The sequence below is a fragment of the Lepidochelys kempii genome, chromosome 2 (genome assembly GCF_965140285.1).
Source record: "Lepidochelys kempii isolate rLepKem1 chromosome 2, rLepKem1.hap1, whole genome shotgun sequence".
NCBI classification, from domain to species: Eukaryota; Metazoa; Chordata; order Testudines; family Cheloniidae; genus Lepidochelys; species Lepidochelys kempii.
This window is the reverse complement of record NC_136381.1, coordinates 261,071,227-261,084,624: the sequence shown is the minus strand read 5'-3', so window position 1 is coordinate 261,084,624 and position 13,398 is coordinate 261,071,227. Positions and strand designations below refer to the sequence as shown.

The 13,398-nt window shown below is 43.0% G+C and overlaps 1 protein-coding gene across 7 annotated transcripts in view; it reads right to left on the bottom strand.

Moving 5' to 3' along the window:
* Window positions 1-1,725: 1,725 nt before the first annotated feature.
* ADCYAP1R1 (ADCYAP receptor type I) overlaps window positions 1,726-13,398 on the bottom strand; it is a 188,761-nt gene continuing 177,088 nt past the window's right edge. For 4 of the 7 annotated variants that reach the window (XM_073334759.2, XM_073334763.2, XM_073334761.2 and 1 more), the window contains one exon: window positions 1,726-10,455. In XM_073334759.2, the coding sequence (XP_073190860.1) occupies window positions 10,246-10,455 (210 nt within the window). In that variant the 3' untranslated portion in view covers window positions 1,726-10,245. The remainder of the gene's footprint in view (window positions 10,456-13,398) is intronic. The other 3 variants (XM_073334760.2, XM_073334764.2, XM_073334765.2) reach the window with 1 other exon arrangement.

The window sequence follows — 13,398 nt, the reverse complement described above, 5'->3', positions numbered from 1 at the left end:
AGCTGGTCGCCTGCCATATTTACTATTCTTTCGACACATCGGGATGGTTTGTCCCTGTAACCTCAAAAGGGATGCCTTGAAATACAGCCAGCTCTCCTGGACTCCTTTCCCCTTCATGTTAGTCCCCCAGGGGATCCTACCCATCTGTTCCCTGAGGGAGTCGAAGTCTGCTTTCCTGAAGTCCAGGGTCCATATCCTGCTGCTTACCTTTCTTCCCTGTGTCAGGATCCTGAACTCAACCAACTCATGGTCACTGCCTCCCAGATTCCCATCCACTTTTGCTTCCCCCACTAATTCTTCCCTGTTTGTGAGCAGCAGGTCAAGAAAAGCTCCCCCCCGTTGGCTCCTCTAGCACTTGCACCAGGAAATTGTCCCCTACGCTTTCCAAAAACTTCCTGGATTGTCTATGCACTGCTGTATTGCTCTCCCAGCAGATATCAGGAAGATTAAAGTCACCCATGAGAACCAGGGCGTGCGATCTAGTAGCTTCTGCGAGCTGCCGGAAGAAAGCCTCATCCACCTCATCCCCCTGGTCCGGTAGACTATAGCGGACTCCCACCACTACATCACTCTTGTTGCTCACACTTCTAAACTTAATCCAGAGACACTCAGGTTTTTCTGCAGTTTCGTACCGGAGCTCTGAGCAGTCATACTGCTCCCTTACATACAGTGCTACTCCCCCACCTTTTCTGCCCTGCCTGTCCTTCCTGAACAGTTTATAACCATCCATGACAGTACTCCAGTCATGTGAGTTATCCCACCAAGTCTCTGTTATTCCAATCATGTCATAATTCCTTGACATCACCAGGACCTCCAGTTCTCCCTGCTTGTTTCCAAGGCTTTGTGCATTTGTATATAAGCACTTGAGATAACCTGCTGATCGCCCCTCATTCTCAGTATGAGGCAGGAGCCCTCCCCTCACAGACATTCCTGCCTGTGCTTCCTCCCGGTATCCCGCTTTCCCACTTACCTCAGGGCTTTGGTCTCCTTCCTCAGTGTGTCCAATGGCCTAGGGGCTGGACACTCCAGGGGGATGCTGGGAGGACTTCGGGGTGGGAGTGTGCCTATCACTAACAGGTGGAGAGACAGCAGGGCCTCGGAAGGAATGTTTGTGTTGCCGGTGGCATAGGGGAGCTGACCCCCAAAAGGCATAGACAAGGCTCTCCTGCTAACGGCAGGTGGTAGTCTCATACTGTGGTACCCCTGGAAAGCATCACTTGGAGGCAGTACAGAGAATTCCCCTTCTAGGCATCTTGGCAGGTGGGGCACATCCAGGTTTATACTAATCACCATTTTCAGGACTGGGAAGGAATTTCCCCTCAGGTCAGACTGGCAGGGACCGAGGGGTTGTGGTGGGTTTTTTGCTTTCCCCTGCAGGATTGAACATGGGTCCCTAGCTAGAATCACATGGATCTATCTCACCAAATCATTGTCTGCCATTGCAGGGGCCTCAGGCATTGATGTACTTCGGTGTCTCCTATTCTTCACCTGTGGCACACACTGGCTTAGGCTCCTGAGAGCTGTAATATTTTAGTCTAGTCCAGGTGGGGTTCAGTGGTTTGTAATATACAGGAAATCAAATTAGATGATCCCTTCTGGCCTTAAACTCTGTGATTCCCAACAAGCAAAGCACCTTCATTAATGAGTGCATCCTGCTAGCTCCCAAAATGGTAACTCTGCAGCATTGGATCAGCCTGAGAGTTCAGTTTCATAGCAGAACAGACGTGCAAAAATGATAATACATTTATTGTGTCATCTACAGCAGTATACATGTTAAAATCTAGTACTGTTTCTCAGAACACACACAAAGATTAGTCTAGTAAGCAGCAGTTGACATCTGTGTGTTTCCACTTAACAAAATGTAATAACCCCAGATCCTGTTACCCATGACAATAAAAAGGTCACTATTAGACCCAGAGGGCCAGTAAATTCATTCCTTGACACCTTCAAAAGCCAAAATACAGCTTTACATACATGAACCTGGCACATCTCTCCTCGGGAGCTATCGCATGTTGCATTGCTACTATAATGGCAAGAAATTGGGAGAGAAAATGAGAACACTAACAGGTGTTTTTATAGATTATGCAGGTACACTGAGACCTCTGGAGACTCCTGTACAGTGATAAGGTTCATTGGAGCAGGTGTATACAGAGGCCTAAGTTACTTCAGCTACTGACAGACACTGCGAGGTTCATACCACTCATTAACTCTTCACACGGATGAATTCCCCACAAAGAAAGCAAATATGGAATAATAATAACATCCAGGTGAAAGGATCACAAGGGTCAAAACAAGGCATATTGTTCAAGCTCTGTAGAGGCTGGATAAAGTACACTACACATTTAGCTGAATGTCGCTGTCTACCACAAAAACACATCACATTTAACGTCAGAGTATCCTTAGATATTACTGCATGCTCCATACTCCACCGCTCTCTGCAATAGTAGATGCAATCCGTAGCTGGTTGTGCCTGTCTGCCATCTTCAAAGATGTAGCGTAAATCCTCCCCTAACCCACTAAAGGTGCCCCCAGGTATAATGTCCCTGGTTTGGTAACAAGGCAGTTAACACAGAGCCATAACCCAAGAGGTTGCAAACAGAGATCTCAGCTGTAGCTGACTCAGAGATGGCTCTGCAAACATCACATGTGAATCCAGCTGGTAGCATGTTTGGGGGCGTGCCCAGGGGAATCATGGTTGATAGCATACTTTTCTCACTGCTACTAGCAGAGTCAATGTGAGCCATAGTGTCTACTGCTGAAAGTAACATCCAGTCAAGAGGACGGGGAGACATGACACCCTTGGGACGGTTCACCAGTGGGTCTGCAGCTCCTCAAGAGAGTGATTGGTTGGAATCCTCTTGGGCTGTTTTACAGATACCTTTGGTGAGTTACAGGCTCTTGTGCTACTTTTCTCTCCCCCTCCTGGCACCCATGCAAGACAAGCAGGACTCTGCTCACACTAACTAGGGATGGGTACATTGAAAAAATGTTGGCAGTCAGAGCCCAGCAAACACGCAAATGTTCAGAAGTTTCTCTGAACTGGCCCAGCTTCTGCAATGTGCAAGCACAGAGCTGTGAATCTCCCAGGAAAACAGTATCTCAGCGCATTTCCGATACTCCCAGGCATGGCTAGAAATACCATGAGAACAGCCTTTCCTGTGGTGCTTTGGCATAGTTTGATTTTGGTTGGGAGCAGGAAGTGCAGTGCCGGCAAAATTGAAAGGACGACGGGCGAGGAAAAACCCAACTAATTAAATGTTTCAAAGCTGAGTCTTGAAGAAAGTGCAATTGGATTTGGTTCTAAAAACGAGCAAAGAGTCAGGGAGGGTCAGATGTTTTCCAGAAACGATTTAAATATGAACACTTGCAGTTGCTGAAGGGCAGCACCTCTGCAACTGCAAAGCCCCCGTATCTGAAACCCCATAATTCAGGACATAATTCTTATTGCTCCTTTGGATGAATCACCTTGGGAACATTCTCATTTCAAATGCTGTCTTCATACAGTAACAAACCTCTCTTAATAAAGTGATTCAAAGGAAGGAAGAGGAAATAGCCTGAGTATAATTGTTGACTTGAGAGACTTATCTAACAAAGGACAAATGCTGTCCTTTCTGACTGAGCAACTGGAGAAGTCTAGAAATTGTAAGTTCTCATTTTTTTTTCTTGAGAGAATCCAATCTACCTAAAACAGCCCAATGGAGCCGTGATGTCAGTTGTGGCCCCTCACCCCTACTGTAAGACAATTACTACTGCTAATAATATATGGGAATGATAGCATGAGCTACAGAAAAAGAGCATGATGTATATAATAAATGAGCTGCATGGCTTCAGAATGTTTGGCTAATTTTGATGCAGCATCCAGAAAGCTCTGAATTGTATCAAACACTTCTTTGAACCTGGAAATCTTCTGTGAGCAGAGCAAATCTTCCTTTGGCTAGAAAAGCGATATTGACTAGGAAGTGGTGTTTTAGAGTACAGGGAGTAATGGCTATTAGCTCAGATGTTTGAATGAGTGATATATCAAAGCATTCACATTTTTCGGGGGGGTCAAAATTCCAAATTTTCATTGACAAATTGAATTTTGGAAAATGTTGACCGGCTCCAATATACAGTAACAGCGTCCATAGGATAAGTCAGAGCCCACTGACTGCCTTTGTTACTACAAACAGAGCTTTTAGGCTTCAGAGCTGGAAAGTTACAGGATTTAGAAACCAAGAAGATGGTCACTGAGTGGAGGACTGGCGTTGCTGAATGTGAAGTTTAATGTCACCGTATGTACTGGCAGAAGGAAGACCCATCCTCAAAAGAGAAGATGAAAAGAATGGTGAGCTACAAATCGCAGCAGCAGTGTGATGGGCCAGAGTTCTATATTTGGCAATGTAAATTAGAGAGTATCCAACTAGGTAGAAGAAAAGCCTGGAAATACCATCAGGGAATATTGAACCTTTCAAATGGTTTCTAAAACCACTGGACCACATTTCATTATTTTTTGTGTGGACAAGATTTTTAAGACTGCCAAAAAATACGAATTCATGGCAAAGGCATTAACCAGAACTGCAGTTCCAAGCTGACCCTTTCAGCTTTGAGATATTGCCTCTTGCATCTTAGAAATAATTTTTAAAGCAGTGAAGAAAAAAAAGTAGAATGTGTAAGAGACACACAGCAGAAATGACAGTTCAAAGCTTCCCAGAAGATGAACATTTTGAATATTACACCTTTCCTAGAGGAACAAGAGTCAGCAGAGCGTGCATTGTGGTGATGCGAGTTAAAAAAGGAACTGTTATCTGTGTTGAGATTAGACTCTGGCTAGATGCGACTCTATCTAGTTCCCTTCATTATTTTTGCTGTTACAATGTCGTTAAATCATTGTGAATGGCTTTGCTGGACTCCCTACTCTGTCAGCATCTATTTCCTGGTATGTATGGGCCAAGGAGATAATGCTGAGATCTAGATTCAGACTAGTCAGAGGCCAGTTCACTTTGGAGTCTAAATCATGACTGAGAGTCAACTTCAGATGCAACACTGCTGAAATCTCACCAGCTGATCCCATGACATTTCTGCCAACTCAAATGGTGGAGATTTCATGAGACCCGTGGAACTAATGAGATTCCACCATCTTGTTACAGGGTTTCAAGGCAGCTGTGTGCCAGCTCTGACCTCACATCAGCGTAAGTAAAGTCAACAGAGTTATGCCAGATTTACACCAGTGATGCTGAGACCAGATTGGGGCCTATATTATGGGCCTGTTCAAAGCTCACTGAAGTTAGTGTCAAGACTCCCATTGAGTTCAGTGAGCTTTGGATCTGATTCCACAATCATAAAGAGCCTAATTCCATTCCCATTTCAAGGGCAAAACTCCCATAGACTTTAAGCAGAAGGATACTCTCATGGTCCAGGTAGGCTTGCTCTTATAATTCCAGCACATTATTATTTACTGTGTTGTAGTATGTGGTCATACTGATCATGAATTTGTATATTAGAAGAGATAAGCTGCTTGCTGCAATTAAAAATAATCTTAAATTGATTTCACCTCCCCCCCCAACTGCTGTCTAGTCCTAAAAGGCACTTGAGGAACCTCTCTACCTCTGATAACTGCCACAAAAATATAATTTGTCTAGCCCTCTTAATGTAATGACCAGCAATGTAAGCAACATAGGCATAACTTGTCACCTTTGGGAATACACAGAAAGAGAGTTTGAATTCTGAGTTTTACATCCAGGAGAACTTTAGCTTTGATTAACTGATGTCCACGTGCAGTGGGAATCGTGACATGGATTTGCCAAGCAAACCCTAGCCTACATCTTGTTGTCCACTGGTTTTAGTGTTCTGGTAAAGCCCTTGTAGAAAAAAATAAATATTTGGATCCTGCAAACTGCTGAACACCACTCAGCACCTTTGACGACTGGTCCCTTAGAAAACAGTGGCCCATAACACTGTATTAACAGTGCCGCATGCATTAGTTCTTTGCGCCAGTACTGTAGGACACTGTTTCTCATATATTGTACCACAAAAACAACTTCAGGACTGATCTACTTGGGCTGTTCTTCTCTGAACCTATTACAGTAACTAGGTAACTTTCATTAGACCTCCATATCCAAGGGGACTCATCTGCTACAGACTAAAAGGAAAAGCGAGAGTCTTTCCTGAACATCACTGAGATTGTGCCATTAAAATCTTAAGCCCAATTTTTTCAAACATGAGTACTTAAGTTAGGCAAAGCGGCCGGATTTTTCACCCTTAGTGCCTCTGAAATTCAGTACTTGTGGCATCTTAGAGACTAACAAATTTATTTGATCAGGCTTCTTTTATTGAGGTGCCTAGATTTTGGCACCCAGGCTCTGATTTTCAGAAGTGCTGAGCACCCACAAATCTAAATGAAGTCCAAGGGAGATATAGGTGCCCAAAGACACTGAAAAATCACACCTCTCTGACGTAATATTTGTTTCAGGATTTTAAAATACATCTCGTAGCAGATCTCCCTATTCAACGGCAGACAATGAAACAATAGCTCTATGCGCTACAGACCCACAAAAGCTGCAGTACAGAAGATTTTGTACATTTACAAAAGCCAAATAAGAAAAGTAGACAGGAAATGTATTATTGGCATATTATAAAAATGGCTCAAGGAGCATAGCACACATTTTTTAAATTACATTTTGTTTTAATAACATGTACTTTCTAACTCCAAAATATATTTCACAGTAGAAATAAACAAACATTGTTACACGCGAATAGATATTTACACACGCTTTGAAGCAATTCTTCCTTTTGGTTCCTTCTATCTTGACGCTTAGTAAGGATGGTCACCAGAAGTGGTGACATGCACATTTAGCATCTTCAATTTACATTCAACATAAAGATACCCAAGAGCATACTTTGTGCAATGGCATTAGAATCTTTGTTTAGGTAACGACTGGTTTCTCTATATACACCTGAAGTATGATCTTTCGAGTAACACTGAACATTAGAGTGGCCACATGAATGCCATGATTGTAAGAATCGTCAGCACTTCCAGTAAAAAATCCCACTGGAAGGGATTTGCCTGTACTTTATAGAATATCGGATATATTAAGTATATAGAGAGATACAACTTCTAGTAAATTCATTGCTGGTGAACGATACTGAATGGAAAATCTCAAACACTGAAGTCCTCTATCGGTCTCCTGCAGTGGTTCTTAACCTATTTACCATTGTGGGCCGCATATGAAGCTCGCTGTGTGTTATGTGGGCCGCATCCACACAATATATATACTACCTGTATGGCCCTGAGGATGAGCTGTGTGCTGATTGGGCCGCAAGCAGCCCACAGATTAAGAACCACTGGTCTACTGAACAAGTACAGCATACAGTGTGGAAGCTTCCAACACAACGTCCCATCAACCTGCCTCAATCCTGAGTTTGGGCTCTAAGAATTAAGAGGTGAATTCAGTCTCCAGGACCATTCAGTCCTTGGCCTCTCTTGCTGAGACTGTAAAAAAAAAAACAACGTATCCATGCCAGATCCTCGGCTGAGGTAAACCGATGTAGTTGCATGGACACCAATGGTGTTGCACTGATTTACATCATCTGAGGATCTAGCCTCCAATGTGTGCCAATTGCAAGGGTGGTTTTGTGATGTGGACACTCGCCCACGAGGCACTGGACTGAGACCCACCAACTCAAATAGGAGAGGATTTTAGAACTACCAGAAAAAAAACCCTCTTGCTCTGGATTGAAATGTGGCACAAAAAAGGTCTCCAACCAGAGGCAAGTTTTAAATATAGTGATCAATGACTGAAAATTGGCTAGTAACCATTCATGCAAAATATGCTTTGTCCATTATTTCTTTTTATAATACACTTACAGTATTGTCAGTATTAACCTCGTGAAAGTCCATACTACAGAAAATACAAAACTAAATTTCATCTGTTCATTTAATATTAGATAGTTTTGTTTAAAAAATTATAAGTATATATTTACCAGATAGATCTGACTTTACCCCTCTCCCTCTTCAGTGTCTTTCTGGTCCATAAAGAACATGATTCATTGGGAAACTTGCTAAAATTGCTATTTACATCATCTGATGAGAGAAAAGTTTCCAATCTATCAGTTAAAAAGTACTTACGTAATTTTTGCACAACGTCTGGAACATAAGGGGCCAAATTCTACTCTCGGTTAGGGTCAATCCTATGCAGAGGACTGGCAAAAAGCCTGTACATCACATAAGTCCCACTTAAGACCTCAAAGTACATTCAGGTGGTACATAGTCCTTTTACTGGTCTTCTGTACAGGAGTGAATTTCACCCTTATAGTGGTGTGAATCTGGAATAAATGTCTGCTCCTGCACCCACTGTAGTCAAGGCAGCACTCCCATTTATTTCATAAGAACATAAAAATGGCCATACTGTGTCAGACCAATGGTCCATCTAGCCCAGTATCCTGTCTTCCAACAGTGGCCAATGCCAGGTGCTTCAGAGGGAATGAACACAACAGGTAATCGTCAAGTGATCCATCCATTTCAGTGGATTTCAGATTGACCCCTAACTCTACTGGGATTATTTAGATTTACACTTCTGTAACTGAGAGCAGAATACGTCCCATAAAGCACTAAGTGTTAAGTATTATCACTAATACTTCTTTCATAACTTTTCATGATTTTTTCCTTTTAAAAACAAGGAAACTATTTTTTTAAAAAAAAAACTATACTTAACATGACATTACAAGTTTTGACCTAAACAAACAAAACACAGTGAAATCAAAATCTCTGCCGACAGCAAAATTTTGTGTCTATATCTTCCCCCCTTCCCACCACTGTCTTTTTCATTTCAATTAAGAACAAAGACCTAGGCATAATTTTGAATTCCCTGGTTGCTGTTAGTTTGAATCCAAACTATCATATTTAAATGTCATTTTGTTGTTTAATACACACACACACACATATAAATCCACAAAGAAATAAGAGCAAATACAGTCCTTAAAGCCTTTATGCACCACATAAAACCTCTCAAGAAATAATTGACATCATTGATGTTTGACTGAAGTAGATATGTATCCAGTCATGGCTCTAACTACAAGGCAAAGTTGGAAAGGACTTTTTCTTTTGTCTCTCAGACATTGGCATTAATGATATCTGTTGGTGAACAAACAAACTATCCAATGACAGAAGAAACTGCCAGACACGGTAAATCATCCAAAATCTTTATCATTCCCTTCCGTAGTGTCTTACTGTTCAGCTTAGGTGCTCCACAGACACTGAGGGCATTAATCTTCCTGCACCACCACGTTGGGCCCCTGTTGAGTCTCTTGTGCTGGCAAACTTGAGGCATAATGCTGTCAATGCCAGCCTGGTCGCAGAGGCCACACACACACACGTCATGCCACTACCAGTCGCAGTGCAATGATCAGACATCAATGCAGGAGATTCATTATAATTCAGAGGAAGCAAGAATCCTGGTACTGACCTTTGCCTCTTAGTGGGGGGATCTTTGTTCACATTACTCAAAACTCCAACCTATCAACCCCAAAAATATAGATCTCTCTCAAATGGATGGCCCTCTTAGAAAATTCACAGCTTTGCTAGAACCTAAAATAGCAGACCCCATCTCTGCTGCATGGATTCCTCTCTCCGGAATGGTGACAGGTATGCTGTCTCACACAGTCACAGCAGATGTTCTAAGTCCGCTGAGTTCTTCTGACCAAATCCAGCCATGAAATCAATTTCCAGAGTCCTTCATGAACTGGCCGGCATTATTAACCCCAACGTTATAGTCACATCCTAAGACTCCAAAGAGACTGAGAATATTCAGACACCAAAGACAGGAATGAGGCATAGTGAAGATGTATTGGATTAGAAAAACAAACAAACCCAGACCCCAAAAATAACAACAATGAAGTCCATGCACAGACAGATTTATATCAGTTTGGCAACCAATGTTCACAACTGCACAGCAATCACTTGATACACTTGGCTGACAATGGATTACTTGCAGATGCTCTAAATGGGTGTGTGGGGGTGGGCTTGGCATGTTATTGATTTTTTTTATCAATGGCATGGATCTTAGTGGTGTATTTACAATGATTGTTAAAAAAATATCCTTTTTTTCTTCTCTGCAAAACGCCAGGGATGTTTTGTTTCATGCTTTCGGACAAATCTTACATTAAAAAAATCATAATAATAATCATTAAAAAAGAAAACCCAGACCAGCAAAATTATGATTTTTTTTCTTTTTAAAGGGGTGTTTTGGGTTTTACTGGGGGAGGGGTTATTTAGTTGCTCATGTCACTAGATTCTCCGCATTTATGCTGGACATCCGAATCTGAGAGCTGCTCTTGCTCAGAATGGAGAGTTGTGTCCCCCCGTTCACTCCGCTGCTCGCCAGAGATGGATGGCGATGTTTGAAATCCACAGCAAAATACCGGTTGACTTTCCAGCTCCTCCATTTTCTCTTTATTTCTGATTGCACCTTTAGGGAGAAACTTTAAAAGGTCATTTTTTTATGTACTTAGCCGCTCGGGTACATGCTGACAGACAATCAAGTTTCAAAAATAAACAGTGCTTGTTTAAGACCCGTCTTGAACTTCTCCCCTCAGTGAACTCTAGGGAGACTTCTAGATGTGCACGGGGTGGAGGCAGTGGGGAAATGCGATGCAACCCTATTGTACACTCAGTCTACGCTCACTGATATCAGGGTACGTGAGTTGCCACCATGAATCAGACCAGGGATGCATCGAGGTCCTGTCATGTCCACTGGCTACCATGCTGACTATTGTCTCATAGATTTCTTGTACTCCCCCATCTGTTGTCTCTTGTCTTACACTGAGATTGTAAGCTCTTTGGGGACAGGACTGTCTTGTTTTTCTGTTTGTACAGCGCCTAGCACAATGGGGTCCTGGTCCATGACTAGGACTCCTTGGCATTATGATAATACAAATAATAAACACAAATGTAACAATAACATTAATGATGTTCCTAAGCCCATCAACTCCCATAGTCTCTGGGTAAGGACTCTGGTCCAGTATCCTGCCTACGACAGCAGCTAATACCAGATACTTTAGAAGAAGCACAGCCATGAAATCCTGTAATGGACAAGTATGGACTCCTCTGCCCTTGGGGTACTTTCATCCTAATTCCAGGCAGTTAGTGGTTAGCTTGGATACTCCAGGTGAAATCCTGACTTTGTTGAAATCAATGGGAACTTTACCATTGACGTCAGTGTGGCCAGGATTTCACCCATCATATCCAGAGCAGAGGGATGATATGGTCAGTGATATTTTTTTTTCAGTTCTGAAACAATGGGCTGCAACTTTGCGGATCCACTATCTTCAAATCAGATCTGAGTCTTTCCTGTATGAGTGGAAATAATCTGCATCACCGTGCTTGCATTTTTTGCTCTCTATTGCATTTGGCACTCATTGAGTTAATCTTTCCTTGTGCATGAACCACCCCACCCAGTGAAGTCAATGGAAAGACTTCTCCTTTGATTGGCATTGACTTTGGATTGGGCCCTTGGAGAACCATGCAAGATGGAATATGTTTCATACACATTTCATTCCCATCTTGTCCCCAGTGCTTCCATCCACCTTTTGTGGCTGTATGGCTAGTGAAAATACAGCATTCTCCTCTATCATTTCCCCACAAAGGGGTGACAGCAGTCAGATATCTAAGTGTGCATGCTACCCTTTCTAGCATCGTACTGGTATGTCACCTACATGGCACAATAATAGGACATTCTAGGACGGGCACAGTTGGAAGATGAACAAGTAATTAGGTTTAACTCTTCTTTGTTAACCATGTGACTGCTGCCAAACTTGCTGGGCGTATATATGACATGTACACAGTGGGGTACGCCCACCTGCTGTGCTGCTGAATACCCAGGTATACCTGATGTGTCACTGATTGCAATGGGAATGTAAATACAACTTAGCAACTAATCTTCTATCTAAGGGAATCTAACTACTTCAAGAACTGTAACGACGGGGAGCTCTTTATAAATGATATGCATTATTAGGATGCTGCACATCAACTAGACCAGGGGTGGCCAACCTGTGGCTCCGGAGCCAGACGCGGCTCGTCAGACCTTAATATGCGGCTCCTCGTACAGGCACCGACTCCGGGGCTGGATCTACAGACGCCAACTTTCCAATGTGCCGGGGGGGGAGCTCACTGCTCAACCCCTGGCTCTGCCACAGGCCCTGCCCCCCACTCCACCCCTTCCTGCCCCCTCCCCTCAGACTGCCGTGCCCTCGCTCCTCCCCCTCCCCACCCCAAACCTCCTGCACGCCACGAAACAGCTGATTGGGAGGTGTGGGGAGGAAGGGGGAGGTGCTGATCCATGGGGCTGCCGGTAGGTGAGAGGCCCTGGTAGTAGGGTGGGGGAGCTGACGGGGGCTGCTGACGTATTACTGTGGCTCTGTGGCAATGTACATTGGTAAATTCTGGCTCCTTCTCAGGCTCAGATTGGCCACCCCTGAACTAGACAATATATCCCCCAATCTTAATTCATGACTGAGATGCACAGACAAAGTTAGAGCATAGTTTTATTGCATGGAAATGGTATTTCACACATGCACAATTACTGTAGATTTGCCTATGTAAAAACATACAGAACACTGCCTGAAACTTCCCTGTAAGCCGTGCCTTGGCAAGGCCAGTTATATATATATGTATTATTTTCCCCCAAGCAGCCCCTCCTCACAGGGCCAGATCAGATAATGTAAATCAGCATCCCTCCTCTGAGAAAAGCTGGTTTACACCATCTGAGGATTTGGCCCTATATTTTTAATTTCCCCCCCTCATCCATAGTAAATGACACTCATATGGAAAACCACGACTGCAAACCCAGAGACCAATTTGGGTTAATAATGAACAAAATGACTGTCAAATCTAGGACCAAATCTACAGTATCTGAAAAGCAAGAATCATAAATGCCATGGCCGTGAATGCAATTCATACCTCTCCACTCACTGTGCCAAAGGCCAAAATTGGAAAAATGCCCTTTAAAATAGGACTAAGTTATTTAACAAAATTGAAAGAAACAGCATATATTACACACAGCAAAATGTTGGAAATAAATATGAAATATTTTGTTGCATCTTTAGTGGCAAAATCCCCTATTTCCATCCAAGGATCTCAAAGCATTTTACAAGCAGTAATAAAAATAGCTCCAGATCACCTCTGTAAAGTACGGAAGTATTATTATTCCCATTTTACAGCTACTTTGTAACATAAGGATATTAAGAATTCGATCCTGCACTGATAGTAGGAGTCCCAAGTGACTTTCTGAGCAGCTACATGTTAAGCCAGAGGCAAAGGCAGGAATAGAACTCAGAACTATCTGACTGCCAGCCCAGTGCTTTGACTAAAAGACCAGCTTCCTTCCTGCTTTGCTGAAGGCATTCTGAAATTTGGACGAGGTCAAG